The 25,054-nt window shown below is 42.6% G+C and overlaps 1 protein-coding gene across 1 annotated transcript in view; it reads left to right on the top strand.

Annotated features, from left to right (window-relative positions):
• Positions 1-14,719: 14,719 nt before the first annotated feature.
• LOC146647352 (uncharacterized) overlaps positions 14,720-25,054 on the top strand; it is a 29,474-nt gene continuing 19,139 nt past the window's right edge. Inside the window, exons 1-2 of the mRNA XM_085389020.1 lie at positions 14,720-14,945; positions 21,416-21,606. Coding sequence (XP_085245146.1) covers positions 14,774-14,945; positions 21,416-21,606 — 363 coding nt within the window. The 5' untranslated portion in view covers positions 14,720-14,773. The remainder of the gene's footprint in view (positions 14,946-21,415; positions 21,607-25,054) is intronic.

Raw genomic sequence — 25,054 nt, 5'->3', positions numbered from 1 at the left:
TGTTGTTATGATTTGGCATTGTATAAATAAAATTGAATTGAGTCATGGTGTTTTCTGCCTATTGCAGCATGCTGACTCTCACCTGGATGGTACTGGTGGAACTGTGAGAATCCTTTTGTTTTTGAGTGGCTTTGATTCAATAAAACAACTTCTGCTGAGTGAGAAGCTGCTCAGAATGGGTGTTACCACTTCTACTGTCTCCTGGATTGCTGATTATCTGTCAGAGATGCCTCAGTTTGTATGGCTGAGCGGCTCTTTGTCTGGGGTGATCAGTAATACTGGGGCACCATAAGGCATGGTCCTATCTCCATTCCTGTTTACCGTGTACACCTCAGATTTCCAGTACAACAGTGAAACGTGCCACTTGCAGAAGTCTTAGTGACTCTGCAGTTGGGTGTGTTTAGTATGGGCAGGAGTCGGAGTACAGGGAGCTGGTGGAGAACTTTGTGGAGCTGTCCGGAATAAATCATGTCAGCTCTGTTTCACTGTCACTTTCCCCATAAGTAAGAGTCACCATTAAGGTATCATCATCCTCCTTCACTATAAGATGCTCTGCCTTGTCAACAAGACAAAAGAGATGGTGGTTGATTTTTGGAGGATAAAAACTGCAAATAGACCCATCAGCATCATGTGTGAAGAAGCAGAAACAGTGGATAGCTGCAGGTACCTGGGTTTTCACCTGAATGACAGACTGGGCTGAAGGACCAACAGTGATGCTGTACAAGAGGAAGCTCAGGGCAGCAGCAGTGCCAGCGATACATCAGGATCAACAACCTTCACAAGGCTGGAAACATGATTGGTCAGAATTTGGATGTATTTAAGTCAGTGAGGGTCAGCGGTTACTGAACTGCTCTCCATCATGGACAACCCATCACACCTGATCCACTCAACCTTAGAGGCAGCAGAACTCCTTCTCCCTCAGGCTGATTCAACCTCACTGACATAAAGAAGAAAATCAGGAAATGATTCCTACTCTCCTCTGTACAGAAACTCTTCTTTCTGTGACGGGAGAGCACACCTGTCAGGACATAAGACTCCACTCATATATTTGTGTATTATACCTTGCTGCACCTGTTTCTCAAGATTCAAGAAAGCCTTTATTTGTCACATGCAAGTCGCCCTGCAGCAAAATACTAATGTTTTAGAGTGAAAGAACATCCATGCCCTCCTGGGTTTTAATTGCACCTTAGAACACACATGCATCAACACTACAATGAGCGGGTGGAGGGAGGTTTGGAGTCTTCTCTCACCCCCATTCTCTGCGGCCTGCTGGAGCGGGGGGGCTAGGAGGAGGAGTTGGCCGTCCGACTGCGGTCTGGGGTGTGGGGCCTCCCTGCTGCTGCGGAGTCGGGGTGGTCTGCCTCTCCCCACCGCAGGGAAAAGGGTAACACCACCTGGGTCTGGGTGCAGTTCCCCCCTCCAGGGGCAAGGGTACCTAGACCCGGTTTGTAGAGTACGCTTGGGGAGTGTGATCGTGTGTACAGCGTCTCTTTATGTCTGTCTCCACGTTGGTTGAGTGTGGAGTGAGTGCATATGAGAGCATGAGGGTGGGAATGGATGTTTGTATCTGTGTGTGCCTGTATGTCTGTGTCTATATGTCAGGTTGGGTGTCAGACGCCACCTCTCTGGGGACATCTCAGGCCCTCCAAGGTTTGGAGGCCTATCTCCACCCACCACCACTTCCCCTGCCAGTGGCGGACTCCCTCAGGTGTCGGTGCGTTGGTGGTTCTTTGTGTCTGGAGGTGGGCGTCCAGGTACACACCGGCTCACTCCTTGGCGGCCGCTTATCGGGGCCTGGAACCTGGGGCTCGCTCGGGCCACTTCGGAGGTGGGGTGCCCCCGGCCTCTCGGCCTGGGGCTCGGTCACTCGGGCACAGCTGGCTGCCGGCGGAGCTCACGGGTGCGTCACTGCAACTCCCCCTGGCTTCTGCTCCGCGGCAGCTGAGTGAGCCCTCATCTGGGACTCTCCTCAGCTCTTGTTGGGACAGTGGCGCGGCTGCCCCTCTGTTGGTCTTCTATGGTCTCTTGTGTTCTGGGGGCCTCTGGATGTCTGGAGTTTTGATCTCCTCCATACCTGCTTCATGCCCTGGAGGACGGGGCTGTGGCCCCCCCACACTCCCTAGCAGATCGTTACATGGAGAAACCTTTGGAATACAAGCACGCTGATCCACACAGGTATGCACACGGGTGTTCACTGCTCGTAGACCCAAATTACACCTTTCTTGGCTACTACTTCGAAGCACATCTGTCCTGCGTACTGCACAACAACATTGAATATTTAGTATTTACTGCTGTTTACACTTAGCTAGATTAATGCGATGGTGTTGTGTTTAGTATGTTGCTTTGTTTTTTGTTTTTTTTTGTTTTTTTGCTTGTTTTCTATTCTTCTCTCAACAGGTGATCCAGGAGATTCTTATTTTTTTTCTCCCCCCCTTTCTCACTGTCCCTCTCCCCTTCTGTTTTTCCTTTCCTTCCTCTTTCTTTCTCCCTTTCCTATCCCTCACTCATGTCTGTCCCATCTGTAACATCTGAAAATAAAATATAATAAATAATAAAAACAAAGATCGACCACATGGACCAATACGGCAATGCCACGAAGATCCATTTGGCAAAGTAAATCCATTGGGTATCCTTGTTGGTCTTCAGACAACAATTCTGATGGCTAAAGAACCAAATGGGACAGGCAAAAAAAAAAAAAAAAAAAAAATAGAGTGAAAGAACATCCAGATAATTCAGTTTTAATTCAATCAGTGAGAAACTGAAGCTTATTTTAAAGAAACAGAAAACTTCATGTCTGAACGTTCCTGCAGGTGGTTTGTGGTTGATGTGGATTTGCTGCTCATGTGAATCCTCCCACAGTGTTTCATTAGCAGCTGTAACCACAGTGAATCTGATAAAAAACAGGAATTAGCAGAATCCATCTGATATGAAGCTGTGCTTTGAATACCACTTCCCTCCTCTTTGAAGAGTAGTCAGATATCTGTGTTCAGGTTTTTGTACAGCCTCTTCTACACTTTGTATCACTGTGTTTGTAGAGCACAGTAGTAGAGAGCTGTGTCTGCCAGGGTTAGGGCTGCTATGCTCAGATTAGTTGATCGATCTGATGTTTCTGAGTTATAACGTTTATCAGGAATATATTGAGAACCACTGAAGTCTTTGGCTCCTTTCCAGAGTATAAACTGAGGAGGTTGAAGGTCAGAATGATGTTTGTACCAATAAAGCTCTGGATGTGTATAACTTGTCTCATAGCTACATGTGAGTGTGACAGATTCTCCTTCTGTTTTAGTGACTTCAGGTTGTTGAGGAGTGATTGAGTCTCCAGCTGTTAGTCCTGGAAAAAGAAAGAAGAAAAGTAGTGAAATGCAGTCTGTATATCTGCTTAATGCAGCAGCTTCAACTAAACTTTAATCCCTGTTCTTAAACTCACCTATAATGTGAGATAGAAGCAAAAAGAGGTGCAGCAACATGTCTTTGGAGTTATTAAAGCCAGACAGACAGCACATGAACAATGTTCTTCCACTGCAGCACAATGACCAACAAATAATGTCATTGGATGAGCTCAACTTCAGTGGGCGGGGCCAGTTTAATAGCTGAGCCAATCAAATAGTTTTGTGCTTCCACAGCAGCTCTGTCTCTGTCTCTGATCTTTACTGCTTCATTTCTCTGTTGTCTTTGTCATCAGTCCAATGACACAAGAATCAGAGGTTTAACAGTGTGTGGCTCCCTCTAGTGGATGTTGTGGAGTATTCTGTTGTCTTTGCTCCAAAGGTTTTTGTACAGAGTTTTGCTGTTTCCTGTCACTGTGGGCTGCAGAGCACAGTAGTACACAGCAGAGTCAGACAGCTGAAGCTTCTGGATCTTCAGAGGAGCTGATCTGATGCTGGAATCCAGTGTGGATGAAAATCTCTCCTTGAACTCGTCTGCTGTGTTTCCATCATCCCCACTAACACGACTCAGAATGAATTTGGGGCTGTTGTTTCCATCCTGTTTGTACCAGAAGAGATAATTATTTGTTACACTGCTCTCATACTGACATCCAAGTGTAACTGTGTCTCCTTCAGCAGCAATGACATCTCCTTGTTCCTGGATCACTTTGTCTTCTCCTTTACACTCTGAGGAAGAACAGAACATGCAGAGGAAGAGATGGATCAATAAACATGATTAAAAACTCACCATTAATCAGACTCACACATTTATTTAAGCAGAGGAAACATGTTGATGTTTGTATCTCACCAAAGAAAAGAGCAGCAAGAATAATCCACAGCCAATGTTCCATCTGTACAACAAGGTTTAAATCAACAGGAGAAACTAGCTGATGTTCAACATTCAGTCTGAGAATTGTTCTCTTCACAGCAGCACTTATTATTGACACAATGGTTGAACACAGTGCAGAAGGAGAGCCCCGCCTACTGGATGATGTCGCCCTCCAGTGGAGCATCTCTGTGGGTTTGCTCTGTTGGTGTTCCAGGATATCGTTAATATCAGAAGATCATTTATACTCATTGAAGCTTTTTTTCTGAGGTATTCATAAACTTGTTCACGTTGCCCCTTCATGTGGCAGCCCTGATATCACACCATCATCTTCACACAGGAAATATTCATATTAATTTCTCTCCACTACGATAAATACAGTGGTTCCCAAACTGTTTTTACTGGGCCCCCCTCTGTTTTACAAGAAAAATGTTCGCGCCCCCCCACCCCTTCTCGCGCGCACACGTACAAACACATCCTCCAACCACACGCCCATATTTTGCTCCATTGCGGTTTCTTTCACACCTCAAACATTTAGTAAACAATTAAGCAAATACAAGTAATCTGCAATAAATTACAGGCAGTAATAAAATAAACTACTAACTCTTTTACGCTAGGTCCGCACCTACACGGGTATTTTTGAACACGCAGCTGTTTCGTCCACGTAAACGACGTTTCGAATCACCGAAAACTGAGATTATTTTTTTTAAAGGTATGAGCCTTTTTCCATGTCACGCTGTGGCTACGTTATTGTTTACATGAGATGAATTGCAGAATGATAGAGACACAATGCTGTTAATCTGACTGTCTGCAGGTTTTACAGCAGTTACTGTCCCTCCATTTACAAAGGCAGAGGCGTCACGGTGTCATTATTTTACATGTAGTTGGTTTTTCCTGTGTAATAATATTCAACATTGCATCAATACATTTTTCAAAAAATGCAAAATGGGTTTAAAAACATAAACAGCTGTGGGATCCTGTCTGTGATTTGGAGAGCCCAGCGCTGCTCTCGATGCAGGGAAACTAATCCTGCAGGGAGACCTACCTCGGCACCTGTGCAGGTGAAACCAAAGGGAAGATTTGCTTCACCATATTTTCTAGTCTTTGAATGAAGTTGGTTTAGAAACATATTCAGCGATGCTTCATCTCCTGCTTTGCGTTTCTGTGGGCGCCCCCTGCTAGCAGTGTCCAAGCGTTTTGTTCCCCCCCCCCTTTTTCATACCGCCCCCCCCCCCTGCAATGGCTCTGTGCGCCCCCCCCCCCCCCCCCCCCCCCCCCCAGGGGGCGGGCCTCACACTTTGGGAGGGTCTGGATTAATACATGATTTAAATCCCTGGAGCAACCTCTCAGTGTCATGATTACAGGAATGCATCGACTCTAACGCAGCCCACATGAGGCTAAAGCTTTACATGCTTTTATTTTGAGAAGGTTCAAAGACAGGGGGGCAGGTAAGTAGGTTTCCTGCAGAGGGACAGAGCAGGGAGACACCACAGAACTGCCCGAGAGAACGACTGCTGAGTATCAGTGCAGTCAGAATTGCTTATATAGTATTTATTAGAGTCCTTTCTTGTGTTTCACTTTTAGAGTTCCTGTGTCAGGGAGGTAAGTGAAGGCTTCAGAAGGCTGAGTGGGTGGAGAGTGGATGGGCAGGTGAGTTTTCCAGCTCTGTTACAAGTCAGTCCTTTCCAAACAGCAGACGATGAGAGAATCCTTCAGGTTTCAGGTAACTCAAGTCCACAGAGCTATGAGCAGACACAAGAGAACATGGTGAGGTAACAGAAGCTACAAGCACAAACTCATAAGTCATAAATTAAAGCTGAATTACCACCAGAATGAAGACAACAATCTGACAAAGAGTGGATGTTTCAGCTGGACCTTTCATTCCCCAAAACACGAGGAGTTAATGAGATCTGGTTAGGAGGTTAGCAACACTACAAGCACCAACCAGCTTGCAGCCAAAGCTCTGCACAGCCCCATCAGCAATGAGTCCCCAGCCTCACTCAGACTGCTGCCAAAGCTCTGCTGGAGGTGGGAGTTGAAGATCACCTGAACCACTTTGATACGCCAGGCCTGTCCAGCATTCTCCCCCACCACCTGACTCAACTCACCCCCAGATGGTGATCAGATGACAGCTCAGCTCCTCTCTTCACCAGAGTGTCCAGAACACACTGCTGCAGACCTGTTGATGCAATTACAGAGTCAAGCATAACCTATACTGTGGTTAGCACACAAGTCCAGTAAAACAGAAACCACCATTGTGTCACTCGGACACATAAAGTCCTCAGAAGCACAATAGAGTTACCAGATGATGCAGCGTCCAGGATCCTGCTCAGAGACCTCAAGAAGGCCAGGCCCTCTGAAATGTTGTTCAGAGCAGAAGCACAGAGGAGAGTCTGGACCTGCCAGAGGGGGAACATCACAAAGTACCAGAGCAGGACAATGATGAAGGAGAGCATCATCATCTGATGTGATGAGTTCAAAGAGAATAAATGGAACAAGCATGAGATGGTCTTCCTGGTTGGACTTTTAGCTTCATGTGAGAGATTTTACCTTAAAGAGATAAACCTCTGTTACTCTGTTTATTTTGCTTCTGCTGCATTTCTGCATGTCCTCATCCACTAAATATAAAATAGTGTAAATGAGCAGCTTTTGATGTTTGACAGTTTTTATTGTGTCTGAACGTTCCTGCAGTTGGTTTGTGGTTGATGTGGATTTGCTGCTCATGTGAATCCTCCCACAGTGTTTCATTAGCAGCTGTAACCACAGTGACTCTGATAAAACAGGAATTAGCAGAATCCATCTGATATGAAGCTGTGCTTTGAATACCACTTCCCTCCTCTTTGAAGAGTAGTCAGATATCTGTGTTCAGGTTTTTGTACAGCCTCTTCTACACTTTGTATCACTGTGTTTGTAGAGCACAGTAGTAGAGAGCTGTGTCTGCCAGGGTTAGGGCTGCTATGCTCAGATTAGTTGATGTAGAAGATGTTTCTGAGTCATATCGATTATCAGGGATATATTCACCACTGCCTCCCTCTTTTCCAGAGTATAAACTGAGGAGCCTGAAGGTCAGAATCATGTCTGTACCAATAAAGGTCAGCAACACTATCACTCGTCTCATAGCTACATGTGAGTGTGACAGATTTTCCTTCTGTTTTAGTGACTTCAGGTTGTTGAGGAGTGATTGAGTCTCCAGCTGTTAGTCCTGGAAAAAGAAAGAAGAAAAGTAGTGAAATGCAGTCTGTATATCTGCTTAATGCAGCAGCTTCAACTAAACTTTAATCCCTGTTCTTAAACTCACCTATAATGTGAGATAGAAGCAAAAAGAGGTGCAGCAACATGTCTTTGGAGTTATTAAAGCCAGACAGACAGCACATGAACAATGTTCTTCCACTGCAGCACAATGACCAACAAATAATGTCATTGGATGAGCTCAACTTCAGTGGGCGGGGCCAGTTTAATAGCTGAGCCAATCAAACAGTTTTGTGCTTCCACAGCAGCTCTGTCTCTGTCTCTGATCTTTACTGCTTCATTTCTCTGTTGTCTTTGTCATCAGTCCAATGACACAAGAATCAGAGGTTTAACAGTGTGTGGCTCCCTCTAGTGGATGTTGTGGAGTATTCTGTTGTCTTTGCTCCAAAGGTTTTTGTACAGAGTTTTGCTGTTTCCTGTCACTGTGGGCTGCAGAGCACAGTAGTACACAGCAGAGTCAGACAGCTGAAGCTTCTGGATCTTCAGAGGAGCTGATCTGATGCTGGAATCCAGTGTGGATGAAAATCTGTCTCCAGCCTCGTTTTTCCCCTCACCAACTTTAAAGCGACTCAGGATGAATTTGGGGCTGTTGTTTCCATCCTGTTTGTACCAGTAGAGATAATCATTTGATAAACTGCTGCTGTTATAGAGACAGTCAAGTGTCACTGTGCCTCCTGCAGCAGCAGTCTCTTCTCCTTTTGCTTGCAGCACGTTGTCTTTTTGTGCTCTGCATTCTGTAAAACACCAACAAACAGTATCAGTGTGCTGTTAAAGAATCACGTCAATGTTGATATCAAAGAAACAGAGTTGTGTTCATACCGAGGCACATAGCAGCCAGCAGCACTGAGATGAACAGAGGCGTCATATCTGCAGTGTAGAGTAACTGTGAGCTACAGCAAGTATAAAGAAGCTGTGATCTCTCTGTTTAGTCTTCATCAACACTAAGTTGGTGGATTAGAAGGAGGAGCCTGATCACAGTGACAGGACTCATTCACAGCCCTGTGTTATTCCCCCTGCTGACAGCTTCACACTCAGCACGTCTTTCTGCTGCTTTCAGTGGAGATCTTGTCTTTGATGAAATCACCTTCAGAAGATCCGGTAGATGAGTTTTCTTCTTTTAGAAGTTGTGAAGATTTTCCCCTCACAAGACCCCAAATAGTAAAACTTCTCTATTTCTGGCAGCCACTTGTCTGCGACCTGCAGAGGTGACATCAACATTTTATCTGAGAACGTCAGCTCAGACGGGGAGGTGATTCACTTGTTTGTGGAAGGTTGGTGGTTCAGTTCCTGGCTGCTCCAGTTTGAATGCCAAATATTCCTGAGTATGATACTAACCCCAGGTTGCTCCCTGATGCCTCCGTTGTAGTATGATTGCTTGGTAGAAAACACTATATTCAGTATAATTTATATGGCACCATGTGGGTGGACTTGACTCAAGTGACCAAAGAAGTGCAGGAGACTGATGCTGTCCAGTGTAGCAACTGATTTATTCACCATTTTGTGACCCAAACAATATTTACATAAACAAATAAGAAACTCAACTTCATAATTAACTCAGTTCAAATAAACTTAACTCAACAGAATATTAAGGTCAAAGTGCACACAGCTACACTGACCTGGTCCTTTCTCCTCAAACGCCCGAGTTTTCTGCTTAAATCGTCCACTTAACCAAACTATTTCTTCTCTGGACTATTTCACTCAGTAGATGAACATCATATTCAAACCTGTACTGCTACTCTTTACTGGTGTAATCAATGCATATTATGCAATAAATCTATTTCTCCATAAACCCTCTAAAATCAACTTGATTAAATTACACAAATTCTTCCCCTTCTGCACTTGGTCTCATCCTGTGACCTCAGATGAACCCAGAAGCTATAAAGCAGGAAGTAAAACTACGTTTCCTCCTTTTGTTTCTGGAAGACAGGTAGGTAAGGTAAGTTTAAACAATACAAATAGTTTTTTTGATTTTGGCAGTTTCATGGCCAAAGTGAGTCTGAATGTCTACAGAAAGGCAGTTAATCAGTTAATCTATTCAACAGTTTTGTTGGACCATAACACTATCAAAGGTTTCTTACTGATCCTCATGGTTACATTTTCAAACAGTATTGATCAACATGTGTTCATATAACAAATGGCACAAATTCTTATGAAGACTCTAGAGCGGCTCTTCCTCAACCTCCTCCGACCACAGGTACAACATGCCCAGGACCCACTACAGTTTGCATACAAGGCAGATGTCAGAGTGGAGGATGCCATCCTGTACCTCCTACACAGAGCCCACTCACACCTGGATGGGGGAAAAGGCATGGTCAGGATTCTGTTTCTTGACTTTTCCAGTGCCTTTAATACCATCCGGCCCTGTATGCTTCAGGAAAAACTGAACAGGATGGAGGTGGACCCCTGCCTGGTGGCTTGGATCTCCGACTACCTCACCGACAGACCACAGTACGTCAGGCTGAAGGACATCACGTCTGACACAGTGGTCAGCAGCACAGGAGCACCACAGGGAACTGTGCTGTCCCCTCTTCTCTTCACCCTGTACACCTCTGACTTCTGCTAGAACTCTGAATTATGCCATATTCAGAAGTTTGCAGACGACACAGCCATCATGGGGTGTATCTGGGATGATCAGGAAGAGGAGTACAGAAGTCTGGTGAGGAACTTTGTCGCATGGAGTCACACAAACCACCTGCAACTCAACACCTCAAAGACTAAGGAACTGGTTGTGGACTTCGGGAGGTCCAGAGAAGGTCCACTACCGGTTCAGATAGAGGGGGAGGAGGTGGAGGTGGTCAACAAGTACAAGTACCTCGGGCTGTGGGTGGACAATAAACTGGACTGGTCATGCAACACAGAGCACCTGTATAAAAAAGCCCAAAGCCGACTGTACTTCCTCAGGAGGCTGAGGTCTTTTAACATCTGCAGGAAGCTCCTGAGGATGTTTTACCAGTCGGTGGTTGCTGGAGTACTTTTCTATGCTGTGGTGTGCTGGGGGAGCAGCACAGCAAAGAAGGACTCATGCAGGCTGGAGAAACTGATCAGGAAGGCTGGCTCTGTGGTCGGCATGAAGCTGGACACTCTGGTGACAGTGGCAGAGAAAAGGACATTAAAGAAACTGATGGACATTATGAACAATGCCAGGCATCCTCTGCACACGGCCATTAACAACCAGAAGAGTCTGTTCAGTGACAGGTTGCTTCTCCCAAAGACAAGAACTAACAGACTTAAAAACTCCTTTGTCCCACACGCCATCAGACTGTTTAACTCCTCTCTGGAGGGGAGAGGGAGGGGAAACAGGAGGACAAAGGAGGGGGGAACAACTAAGCTGTAGTGCCTCTTCACCTCACTGTGCAATACCTTTGTTAAAAGTCAACAGTGCAATAGACTCCATACTCGAAATTTGCAATTCACTTGTATTTTTATTTTTATTTTTTATTTTTATTCCTATTTATTCTATTTATCCCCTTTGTATATTTTATTTATATTTGTCTCTGTATTTATATATGTGTATATATATAATATTCTGTAACTCTGTAACTTCTGTCGGTGCTGTGCTTTTGGAAACCAAATTTCCCAGAGGAACCCACCCGAGGGATTAATAAAGTTCTATCTTATCTTAGTTCTTCACTAATAAATGGTAGATATATTTACCCTTAATATATGGGTCATGTGATTTGAACATGCAGGTTAAATGCTTCATGCAGTCACTCCCCTATATAAACACTTCATTGGGAGCAAGCATATATATATGAGTATATATCATTACACACAATTTATCCAAGTAACTACGATTACGTCTCTAGTGTATACAGGTATATATGTCAGGATGAAATCCACATCAATTTACTGCGAGTTTGCTGTGATTGGTCTGATGTTCACAGCTGGAGTCAGACAGGTTTCTGCAGTCAGGAGGAGGAGGAGGCTCACATCTCATTCACTTCCCCTGAAGCTCTTCATCACAGCTGTGTTATGATTCTGTATCCTAACAAAGGTGTGTGGCTCCCTCTAGTGGATGTTGTGGAGTATTCTGTTGTCTTTGCTCCAAAGGTTTTTGTACAAAGTTTTGCTGTTTCCTGTCACTGTGGGCCTCACAGCACAGTAGTACACAGCAGAGTCAGACACTGCAGCAGAGGAGATGTTCATCTTGATTTCTTCTCCCTCCACTTGAATCTTCAGTCCAGGAGTTTTTTCTTCTCCTACTGATCCTGAAGGTGAGTGTGAGATCAGGAGCTCAGGTGCTTTTCCTGGATGTTGTCGATACCAGAAGAAATAATTAGCAGCACCTTTAGAGTAAGTGTAGGTCAGAGTAACTGTGCTGCCTTCTACACTGGACTCTTCATCTTTGGATGGAGTGAGGTCTTCACAGCCCACACCTGAAAGATGAGATGACAGTATTAAATGTGGGGACGTTAATGAATCATTTGAGTTGAACATAGTTTCCTGTGTAGGTGAGCAGACCTGTGAGAGTGAGAAGAATCAGAGAAAACACACAGTGATGTACTGACAGCATGTTGAGGAACATAAAGTTTGTTTTGTGTTGAACTCTGTTGAATGTGGAGGTTTTTCTCTCTTCTATAGTTCAGTAACAGCTCAGCTCCTCCCTGAATCTCTGCTCCTCCTCTCTGCTCTCAGTCACTCCTCCTCCTGTGGTTTGCAAACTTGAAACCCTGTGAGGTGGGAGGGTCACTGGAGTTAAAAATACAGGGATCTCTCCCCCCCCCCCCCCCCCCCCCCATTTATCTTCCACTTTGGGCCAAAAATTATTTCCAGATTATGTCACCTTCGAGCTGAGCTTCTTCAGAAATATTTAATATATTAAAAAAAACAGCTGTGGTAGAATATAAAGTATGATGTTGTCAGGTAAACAATGGAAATAGATCCCAATAAATTTCAGCATCAGACAATATGTCAATAAAAAATATCTATTTATGCCATGAAGTTGTTGTGCAGATGCTAATCATGGACGAGGTTTGGACCTAGCAGAGCTGTGACGTCATCTCATCCAGCATCCCTCTCTACAGTTATGAGCTGCTTAAAACTGTTCACCTTTAAGCAGGTCTGGGCTGCTTCACTCACTATGAGTTTAGATAACTGTCTCCATTTTAATCATTAGTTATTATTATTCTCCGGCTCTCTTCAACAGCATTTCTTTATTGTGTCTTCCTCCCCTCACCAACTTGTTGCATTGGTTGTCTCAGGTGGACTCAGACGATAACTTTTCACTCAGTATGTAAGGATGCGTCTCAAAGTGTGTTTAAAAGAGAAGAACGGGTTTATAAGAGGGGAAGGTTTTTATGGCTGAAAATATATAAAAATATCAGAATAAACATGTCGATTCTTCTTTTTGGATTTTAACCTATTGTTGGGGTTCCCAGAACTTAACCTCCACAATAATGGAGGGAATACTGCATAGATTTAGACAAAGATATATAGATATATATAATATAGATATAGATAACAATGAATTAAACTGACAAACACAAGCTTAAACATCTCACCCCAACAAGTTGATGAAGGCCAGATATTGACTGTGGTATCATTTTAACATCTCAGACACGGAATAACAATTATGAAAGGACGGCAGCAAAATGATTTGCTGCTTCTGAAGGAGTTTCCACAAAAGCTTCAACTTTTGCAGCCACTGCTTATCTGACTCTGATTTTACTCCAATAACTTTCTTTCTGATTAAGATTTGCACACCATTAAGCACAAAATTAGGCACATTTTAAATATGCTAAATCTGATACATTTGTTTATCAAATATAGCTTTTGCTGTTTGACTGTATTCCCTAATGTCTTTGTCCTTGAACGTTCCTGCAGTTGGTTTGTGGTTGATGTGGATTTGCTGCTCATGTGAATCCTCCCACAGTGTTTCATTAGCAGCTGTAACCACAGTGACTCTGATAAAACAGGAATTAGCAGAATCCATCTGATATGAAGCTGTGCTTTGAATACCACTTCCCTCCTCTTTGAAGAGTAGTCAGATATCTGTGTTCAGGTTTTTGTACAGCCTCTTCTACACTTTGTATCACTGTGTTTGTAGAGCACAGTAGTAGAGAGCTGTGTCTGCCAGGGTTAGGGCTGCTATGGTCAGATTAGTTGTTGTAGGTGATGTTTCTGATTTATAACGTTTATCAGGAATATATTCACCTGTCTGCTGTCTCCTTCCTTTCCAGAGTATAAACTGAGGAGCCTGAAGGTCAGAATCATGTCGGTACCAGTGAAGTAGAGGATAACTTGAAGTTGTCTCATAGCTACATGTGAGTGTGACAGATTCTCCTTCTGTTGCAGTGACTTTATCTCGTTGAGGAGTGATTGAGTCTCCAGCTGTTAGTCCTGGAAAAAGTAGAGAAAATGAAGCCATCAGACTAACATTGTCCATGAGGCTGAGAGGAGAAGACAGTGGAAATGAGGAAAAGTAGGACAGAAGTAAAAATCTACAATCCTCCAGACCAATGATTCATTTCTAGCAGAGTTCAGAGCAGAGAAAGAAATGTTGCGTTCTGAGAAAGAGACAAAAGTTCACCTATGAAGTGAGATGAAAGCAAAAAGAGGTGCAGCAACATGTCTTTGGAGCTGCTGAAGACAGACAGACAGCACATGAACAATGTTCTTCCACTGCAGCAGATTCACCAGGTTGTGCTTTTATTTCCTCAAACTTTTTGCTCTCCAGACAGAAATCATCTCATTGGTTGAGCTGGACGTATATGGGCGGGGCCTGTGGATGATTTTGAACCTCCAACATCGAAGTGAGTGAAACAGTAAAATATACAGTGATGTTAAATATTAAACATTACTGACAGGCTGGATTCAGTAGGATTGATCACTCTTTCTGTTAGCAAATACATGAATAAACCCTTTTTCTATTTTACGCTGCTCATGTACGCCCACACTAACACAAAAACTGATTTCCATCCACGATTAGATGAGACATGAGTTGAATATCATGAGACAGTTTGCAAGATGAAATTCACAGTGTTTTATTCATGAACGATCTTTTTCGTCACTGTTTCATGTTTAGAATCTGTTCGGATGTATTTTTGTTATTAAGAAATCCAGAAAAAATATCCCAACTAAAACCTCAATGATAAGAACTTTTTTCAAGGCGGAACGAGTAAAATGTCCTGTTTTGGCGGAACTTCCCTTGTGCAACAGTAGACGGAAGTGAACTGCACAAATGCGGAAGTAGCATTAGCTTTGTTCCTATGTGACCGAGCCGAGTGTTGTTGTGTTGTTGTGTGAGCTGAGTGTGTGAGCTGCGGCAGCAACGATGCCTTCAGTTCAGTATCTGAGAGAGTTCATCAACGAGCGACTAACTGCTGCTGCTGAACAAATATTCTTGGAGTTTGAAAAAACGATCGTCCAGTACGAGGAAGAGATCGACCGTCAGCGCAGACTGCTGGATATCACCTGGAAACCCCAAATCAAGCTGCACAGGACAGGTGAGTGTCCCTCTGAGGGAGCATCCTGATCACAGCTCTGCGGGACGTTTCTGATTGTGAGGACTTTTTGGAGATGTGAGCTAACAAAGAGCAAACAGAGGACAGGCGAGTTTCGCTCTGATGGGTGAACTCACTTCAACTCAAATTCAAATTGCAATGTGCAGAGGGTGGACTATAAAATACATCTTTATTCACCACAGACAGTTATAACCCTGTTGTTTCACACAGCTCATATAAACAACAACAAAATATGAAAACTATTCATTACAAAGGTCTGTGAAGGTTCTCAGTCCTCCAGGTCATCGTAGTCTAAGGAGCTTGGAAAGAAAAGTGTCTGGATTTCTTTAAGTGGCCAGGATGTGAGTGGGCGTTAAGGCATCTGGGAAGGATCTCAGAACTGGAGGCGGTGGCTTACAACACCAACTGTCTGCCACCTATAATCCAGTTTTTCAGATCCCAACTCTTCATCAGTTCTCACATTGAGTGTTTAGAGTCGAGCCCTCGCGTTGCTCCTCAGTGATGCTTTAATGGTTTTACTGAAGCAGAGAACAAGTTTAACTCCATTTTCTCAGCCGTTTGTAAACGGCAAGCAAATTCTCTCAGCTGAACCTGTAACTAATAAAAGTGAAATGTCTGTGAAAATGCAGGAAATAATGAACCTGTGTGAATGTGTTAAATCCGGGGCGTCAAACTTATAGCCCGCGGGCCACATTCGGCCTAGAATACAGCTATATCCAGTAGGGCTGCTCAATTAATCGAATTTTAATCACGATTACGATCTGGGCTTTCAACGATCATTAAAAATGACTGAGCCGATTATTAGCCCCTCCCTCATTTATCCGCGACACCTTAAAGGCCGGTCCGTGAAAATATTGCCGGGCATAAACCGGTCCGTGGCGCAAAAAAGGTTGGAGACCGCTGATTAAGAGGACCCGAGGGAAGCTCGGAAAGCTAAGCAGAAGTTATTTGGAAAAGAGAGGTAAAAAAAACTTCAGTGGTGTTGCACACTATTTTATATTATTTTTTAAAGTCATTGTTAACCCTTTAAAGCCGGTCAGAGCAGCACGCTCCGTTTTGCGTAACTATTTTTAAATCCCTGTAGAACCAGAACCGTGTAAGCTAGCGCAATAAACCAGAGGAGTTGTACTTGCATCTGATGCCATCAGCTTGTCCTCGGTCACGGTTTCCTTCCACATAAAGCTTTGCAAAAACTGCATAAAAAGCTCTTGCAGCAACAAAAACATAATATTCCAGAAACACGTTTTGCCGATCCGATCAGCTGTTCGTAACACTTCCCACAGTTAAACAGATGTCAGCGCGAACTGTCACATGTCCGCCATTTCCTGCCCGAAACCGGAAGTGACGTCATTTTCGCGGAAATTTATTTTGATGCAACTGCTGTTTTCTTTGCAAATTTGCATCATAGGATTGTTTTTTCGTTTTTCCTGCAGTGTATAAAAATTAATGTATCTCCAAAATAAAACTATGAAGACACTCAAAATAAATTTCCTGTTGTTGTAAACTATTTTTTGCAACTTTTTTGTATTTAAAGTTTTGAGGGATAAACCTCTTAAATTTCTCAAAGTAGAAATATATGTAAAAAAAACCAAAAACGATTTTCAATTTTTTTTGTAGTTTATTGCACTTTTTTGCAATTAATGTAGTTACTATGGACTTAATGCATACATATTATTAAAATATGAGCTATAACAGTTGTATAGCAACTTGAAATGCTCCCACCAATGGCACTACAACATGTAAAAAATATAATATAAGCTCTGGCAGACTTGGTTCTATAGTAGGTCTTAAAGGGTTAAATAAATATCGTCAAATAATCGAGATCTCAATTTCAGTGAAAATAATCGTGATTATCATTTTTGCCATAATCGAGCAGCCCTAATATCCAGCCCCCGTGATAATTTCTTATGTGAGTTATTACGGTTTTTCTGAATTGCTAAAACACATTTCCTTAAATCTCATCTCTTTGTCTCAAAACACTAAACACAAACTCCAAAATTCAAGCTACACACACAAAATCTTCGACTTGTCTTGCAAAACCAAAAATTTGACCCAAAACTATTTTAACTTTTGTCAAAATCAAGCACTACTGTCAAAAACCACACAAAACCAGCCAGTGTGCAAACACGACTTAGCAACGATTACACACTACAGAAATAAATACAGAACACTGTGAGAGAGCTGGAAAATAATATTTATCTGTTCATTCATTTATTCTCACATTTTGACAAAAAGAAAACTGCCGTAAAAAAAAAAAAAAAAAAATATATATATATATATATATACACATTAAAAAATTATATATTTTTACAGCATATTCAGGTAACTTAATCTGCCTCAGCATCACACCTCTGTGCTGGGTCAGGCCACAGGACTTCATCCACATCATATGTTATGGTCTGCCTTGCAAGGCAACGAGATTCCAGATCCAGCCCTGAGAAGATTCCAGTCCCATCTCACCACATGCTCCATTCTTTGCTTGAAGTAGATTTTCCTGTGTGTAAGGGTTTCGGTCGTATACTTTCCATCTCCGTGCTGAGAAAAACACCTCAATAGGGTTCAAAAGGGAGAGTATGGTGGAAGAAACACATTGATAAAATGCTGCTCATTGTGAAACCAGTTGCATAATTTTGAACCACAGTGAAAGCTCACATTGTCCCAAATGATATGGGATGCTCTGCCTGCTCGCGGTCTCTCTACTCAAGCAAAGCATCCTGTAGACCATCCAGGAATGTTGCTATAAGTTCGTTGTTGTACAGCCCAACAGTAACATGACTGTGGAGAAACCCACAGCTGCTGATGGCAGCACAGTTACATTTCCACCACGCTGGCCATGCAGTTCAATAGTGGCACATTGACCTATGACATTGCAACCTTTTCTTCTCCTTTTTGCTAGATTCAACATGTATGTTGTCTTCTATATTCCCTTGCTGCATTTCATGCAGTCAAATTGCATTATTTTGACGGACCATATCCACAATAAGTGTCTCCTGGTGTTTAGGGCTGGGACGATGTGTCGACGTAATCGATTACGTCGACGTTAAAAAAAAAAAAAAAAAAAACGTGCGTCGATGCGTCGTCACTTTCAAAACAGACATGGCGGCAGCGAGTAGCAGCAACATGATTGAGGCAGCCGCAGTCGACTTAAATCAATCCACCCGAATTCGCAATTCTACAGTATGGGGATATTTTAACAGAAAAGGAAGTGTTTCAGTCATTTGCCGACTTTGTAAGGTGGAAATGGCCTATCATAAAAGCACGACGGCTATGCACCAGCACCTCAAACGACAGCATCCAGGAGCAGCTTCTGCAAAGGACAAACCACCGTATGTTTTCAACTTTTTTACCAACACTGCTTTTTACTCTTTAATTCATCCAGACACCCCCCTCGTAGGCATACACTCACTCATAGACACAGAGAAAAACACTCAACCTCCGTAAATGCAAAACTCATTTAAGCTGCTGTTTAGTTGGTTTTTATTTGTGGCCCATGCTGGCAAAATGAGTCGGAATGCGCGCAGGCTGATTATGGGAATCTGCGAAAGACAAAAATGTGAGACAGCGAATTGGCCGCAGGAAAAATGTTAACGAGGATAATGCACCACCTGCTAAGCATAGTGGACACTATTACAACATTGTTAAAGTGCTTATAATCGAATAAAATTAAAATAGAATCGGATTGTAAAATTAATCGCTAGATTCATCGATTAGGGAAAATAATCATTTCGCCCAGCCCTACTGGTGTTGTGAGCACATGCGTGTTCTTCCACCCTCATTTGGCCATCTTTCAATTCTAAGCAAAATACCATTTAGTTATAAGTATTGTTAAATCTCCCAATTCTTTGGGCTGAAGGAAGAACAACACCTGGTGTATAAATGCTCAATCAACAATCTCTTTATTCCATACAACACTTTGAGCATTAAAAAACGTCTAGACGGGAGATGTGGACTGGAAGGCGTCTGCCAGATCTCAAAGGCTACGTTCACACTGCAGGTCTTAATGCTCAATTCCGATTTTTTGATCAAATCCAATTTTTTTTCCGTCTGCTTGTTCACACTACAAATAAAATGCGACTGCAAACGCGCTCTAGTGTGAACGCTCAAAGCGACCGCATGCGCAAAAGAAGACGTCACACACAACGCACTCTGTTTAGACCCAGACCAAACAATATGTTTGACTGATGGCTCTTAATATAAAGACTTCGGACTTTATGTTTCCCAATTTTTGCTTTAAGTTATTTTGTTATTTACATAATAATGTAAATAGCACATACGAAAGTGACCCAGATCGGATTTGAAAATATCGGATTTGTGCCGTTCACACTGTCACACCATGATCGGATATGAGTCGCATAGGGTCAAAAAAGTCGGATTTGATGCGCTTTCGCCTGCAGTGTGAACGTAGCCAAAGTGTCTGACCGTTTCTCGCATTCTTAGAGCTTTGGCCCCCCCTTCCACAGTCATAAAACCTAAACATCCACATTCTTACTCTCTCAGTGAGCCTAAGTTATGACCTTGGCTTCCTGTGCAGTGTGTTCTGTTCTTCCTAATCAGACAAATAACGCCATGATTCTCTGAAAACAGTTTTACTTATGAATCAGCAGTATAATGCATCATAAACAATGTAATTCATCCACAATAAAGCAGCAGTCTCATGTAATACAAATCAGTTTAATAAATGTAATAGTTATCACCTTCTTCTAAGTCAGGAGAATAATGCAGCCTAAAACTACATAATGATTTCACAATCTTTACTTAGAGGTATAACGTGGCATAAGATAGTATGATGTAAACATGTGCTATGCAAGTATATCAGACTATTTCATTTACAGAACTAAAATGAGTTTGTTGTGTACAGAGAATCTTTGAGCTTGACTCAACGGTTAGGCCTTGTGAATACATCTTTGTGGATGAAGCTGTTGGTTGCAACATGTGTTTTAAATTATGAGTGGTAGTGTGTTAATGATGAAAACTGTGTGTTAGTTGTGTTTCGCTTCTGTTGCCTGTGTCCATCATTCTGGGTACAAGTGCGCCACACTGCTAAATATGTTTTGAGTTTGAAAGTTTAGAGTTTGGTAAATGGGAGATTCAGATTTGCAAATGGTGTCCTGACCAGATGAACAGTGTTTCAGATTTTGGCATCTGTGGGATTGATTTAATGAAAGAGTTTTCATAGTTGGCAGTATAATTTTTACAATGGGATTTAGTGTTTTAGCAATTCAGCAAAACTGTAATCGCCCGTCTATATGTCGGAGCTGAATCTTTAGCCTGCTTAGAATCCATGCAGACAGGGGTGGGACTTTATTTTGATGGGCACACCATGTGGCCAATCACATGGAAAGACACACTGGGACCATACCATTACGTGGAAGAATAAAGGGGGGCAGACGTTTTGAAGACAGCATATGTAGTGCTACAGGCAGGCACACAGAGAGACAGGAGCCGGATTTAAATTCAAGCATGTCGGGAAAAAGTGAAGAAACATAAAACAAACATCTGGCTGCATTTCAGTGATACTGGAGACTGCAAAGCTGCAGAATTGATCAAACTAGCAGCTGCTTTTATTTTCAGCCATTTTTCACTGTGGAGGACAAAAGGTTTCAAACGTGTCTGGTCTTAAAATGTGCGTTCTCTCTATTAGTAATAAATGCACTAAATAAGACTTATGGAAACACAAAATGAAAAGTGCTTGAGAAAGACAACATTTGAATATTACGTAAAATAAACTATATATGACGTGTGTTTATATGATAGGCTCGCGACCCTGAAAAGGATAGCGGATGACGTGTGTTTGAATGGCAGAGATGCAGAAATGTGTGCATATAGCACAGAGCCATGGCTCAGTGTGTCTAAATGAGTCTCACAGGCCTGAATGTGCGCTTGAAGCCACTGGGACAGCTTGTGATCTGACGGCACTTTCTTTTGTCTTTCAGTTCTTTATAGGTCGTATAGGTCAAAAAATCAAAATTGTATTTAGAGAAAAAAATCAATGTGAAGATTAGTTGTTTCAAGACAAACTGTTCTCTGAGTTAGTGAGGCCGTACTTGAATGATTTGGCTTTCAGTTTATAAAGTCAGGGCTGAAGAGATGGTACAGAAAGCTGTGCATGCTCAGATGGAAAAAAACAAACATGAAGGAGATTTACACAAAATGAAACAGCTAGTCATGGACAAATGTGAGGTCATCGATGGTTACAACCTCGTAGAGTAAAGAGGATCGATGTTGTCTCACAGGACTCATCTGCACAAGGCATTTTATAGAGTACAGCAGCAACGGCAGTTTCTTAAAACATCTCCACATTTTGACTTTTTCTCAAAATGATCAATGACATATATATTTTTTGATATGTCCCTAATACTCCATTGCATCGTTTTGCTTTCTCCACCCTTAAAATTAGTGACTTGAGTTTAGAGAATCTCAAGTGTATTTGTTTTCTCCTTTCGTCCCTCTAGACGTCCCACAGCAACACGTCTCCTCGGAGGAGGAGGTTCTCCCTGAGCAGCAGCTTTGTAACCAGGAGAGGAGCTCCAGTGTGGAGCAGGAGGAACCAGAACCTCCAAAGATTAAAGAGGAAGAGGAGGAACTGTGCAGCAGTCAGGAGGGAGAGCAGCTGGGACTGAAGGAGGAGACGGATACCTTTATGGTGACTTTTATTCATAAGGAAAGTGACCACAGCAAACCAGACCCAGTCAGCTGGGATCAACTTCTCTCTCACAGCTCTGATGTAACTGAAAGACAGTCTCAGGAAAGAAGCAAGACTGTAGATTCAGGATCAACTAGAAATAGAAAAAAAAGTCACAAGAATGCAGATGATTCACCTACATCAGAGAATCACTCTGACACAAGCAAAAGGGCTTTCAAATGTGATGTTTGTGGAAAAGCCTTTAAGCAGAATTATGAAATCAAAAGACATTATAGAATCCATACTGGTGAGAAACCATATCCTTGTAAAACATGCAACAAAATGTTTGCATGGAGTGGTGATTTACTGAAGCACATGAGAGTTCACACTGGTGAGAAACCATTTCCTTGTAAAACCTGTTTGAAAATGTTTGCAAGTACAAGTTCTTTATCGAGCCACATGAGAACGCACACGGGAGAGAAGCCATATGCTTGTAAAGCATGTGGGAAAATGTTTGCATACAGTAGTGATGTAAGGAAGCACATGAGAGTTCACACTGGTGAGAAGCCATATCATTGTAAAGCATGCGGGAAAATGTTTGGTTTTAGTTGTTCATTGTTGCGCCACATGAAAACTCACACAAGTCAGAAGTCGTACTCTTTCTAGAGAGAAAATGATATCATGGAAGCCAAGGTCTTCCAGTTTATTAGATGTGAGATTGGTCTAACCTGTTCCAAAACTTTAAGTTTTGTTTGTTTTTGGAAATGTTTTCCTTTACTTGCTGTATATTGGATAACTGTCAATCTCTGTGTTGTGTAATTAAAGTTAGTATGTTGTGATAATGATATGAAATAATAATACAGTGGTCCCTCGCTATGTGGTTCACCTTTCACAGATTTCTTTTGTGCAATTTTACATGCTTTTTTTTATTTTTTATTTTTTATTTTTAAAGCACATTGTGTCCTGCATCCTGATTGGCTGTAGACCATTATCAATCAATCTCCTGCAGTGTCTCCTGTACAGTACAGAATGCATTCAGCTTGTCAAATTTACCTAAATCTTCAGTCGCTAGCAGTGTGACTAAAGTGCTGTACTGTATGTTTGTAAGCTTTTTCCAACAAACACAAAAATGTCAATGAAACGTTTAATACTAATACTGCGCTTATTTTTCTACGAAGGTTTGAACTTTGAGAGTGTTTAAACGAGAGAAGTGTGAAAATGTTCATGCCTGTCTGAGAAAAGTGTATAAAGTGTGTAGTGAGGGGTTTTACAGCCTTAAAACATCTCTAATAATTGTAAAAAATAAAGTTGGCTACTTTGTGGATTTCACCTATCGTGGGTTATTTTTAGACGTAACTAAACGTCTCTGGTTAATAAGATGGATGAGCTGTACTATCCAGGTGAGTATCATCTCACCTGAATCTCATGGAGCATCACTTTGAAACACTGCCTAGCATGACTCTGAATTCACAGACCTACAGGTTACCTGAGCACAAGAGACAAATTGCATAAAAGGAACTGACTGAAATGTTTAGCTGGGAGTAACAGAAGAGTCGCACAGTGCTTGGTGTATCCCCATAGTTCTTGTAGTGAAGGAAGATGGTTCTCTGTGTGGACTACTGAAAGGTGAATGAAGTGTCTCGCTTTGATGCTTATCCCATGCGCTCGGTCGACGAGCTCCTGGACCAGTTATGCGCTGGTGGTTTTTTTCACAATGCTGCATTTAACCAAGGGCAACTGGCAGATTCCCTTGTTTGCAAAGTCTAAGAAAAAACTGCCTTTTCCACGCCATACGGGTTGTATTAATTCATCACACTTCTGTTCAGCTTATTTGGACTATTACTTTCCAGCACCTCATGGACCGGGTGCTGTGGCTGCACGCTACATATGCTGCTGCATACCTGGATGATGTTATCATCCAAAGCAACATTGGGCCGGTCTGCCTCCCACTCTGGACCCCCACCAATTTGCCTACAGGACAAATCGATCCACTGAGGACGCTATCACCATAGCGCTCCACACTGCGCTGAGTCACCTGGAGCACCGAGGAAGCTATGTGAGAATGCTCTTTCTGGACTTCAGCTCAGCATTCAATCATATCATCCCGGAGATGCTGGTCCAGAAACTGTCTCACCTGGGACTCTCCACCCCATCTGCCTCTGGATCAAGGACTTCCTGACAAATAGACCACAGTCTGTCAGACTCGGCCCCCACCGGTCCAGCACCATCACAATCAGCACCGGGTCTCCACACGGATGTGTTTTGAGTGTGTCATCTAAGTGTTCAGAGAGTGCACTGAAAAAACCGTGAAAGAATGAGGGATCATCAACATTTGGACCATATACACTTGCAATACATAGCTTTTTATCAAGTATAGATAGTTTAATGATTAAGAATCTGCCCTCTGGATCTATAACTGTATCGAGTACTGTGAAATTAATATTTTTATGTATTAAAATTGCTGCTCCCCTTTGTCTAGAATTATAACAAGCTGAGAACACATTAGCAAACTGAGGTGTTTTAAGTTCATTCGAACCTCTAAGAGGTCTGTGGGTCTCTTGTAATAGGACAACATCTGCCTGTAGTTTTTTGAGTTGGTTAAATATTTTTAACCTCTTTTCTCTGGAGCCAGCTCCATTTATATTCCATGTAATGAACCTCAGTGTACCCATAGATGTTTGTGTATAACTAGGGATGTATGCTGTGTGCGTCGCTTAGACAGGTGGAGAGAATACGTCACTTGTTCATAAATAAAGAGAAGGAGAGAGAGAAAAAATGTGTGGCGAGATGCTCCCTGAGTCTGACTTTGTGTATGCATAGTTACTAATATGAGTAGGCTTGGCTTAAGTGTGTGTATCCTAAACGACTGTGTGCGCTGTCTGACTGAAGTAAATGTGCTGCCGTTGAGCGCATGGTGCGTATGTGTCGAAATAAAGGATGTTTGTGGATGAGTGTCGAAGCAGGTGATCGAGGCAGTGAAAGGAATAAAGAAAGAAACCAAGGACAGGGGTGAGCAGCATAAAACCAAGAGGGGGAAAAGAGAGGAAAAAAAAAAAAAAACGAGAAGAAAAACAAAACAGAAACAAAACGTAAACATTCCAATTAAATCACTGACGGAGAGTGACGGTGTTAATTCTGCTATGAAATCACACTTTAAGATGCGATTTGATGCTGGTAAGTTAAACAGATGTTAATGCAAGTTAGTGTGAGTGGATAGGGAAAGGGTGTAGCTGATTCTTATCTGGTGTGAGGTTAATACAGCCACGGAGTGATGTTGGGGTCGCGGTGGAGCTGTCCGTCCACGTACAGCCGGTCCACAGCGATGACAGCGCGGGAGCCCTTCTGGATGAAGCCGCGTCGGATTGGGAAGAGGACCCTGCATCGTTCCAAGATCTCTTTGGGGAACTGGTCGTTCACGCTGAAGTCCGTTCCTTTTAATTCCCTGCCGCGGCTTTTCACATGTTGCTTT

Source organism: Rhamphochromis longiceps, linkage group LG18 (genome assembly GCF_057381845.1).
Source record: "Rhamphochromis longiceps isolate RC_006_pf linkage group LG18, R_longiceps_female_GT1.1, whole genome shotgun sequence".
In the NCBI taxonomy this organism is placed as follows: Eukaryota; Metazoa; Chordata; class Actinopteri; order Cichliformes; family Cichlidae; genus Rhamphochromis; species Rhamphochromis longiceps.
The sequence above is the reverse complement of the archived record's forward strand: the minus strand, read 5'-3'. Positions and strand labels throughout refer to the sequence as shown.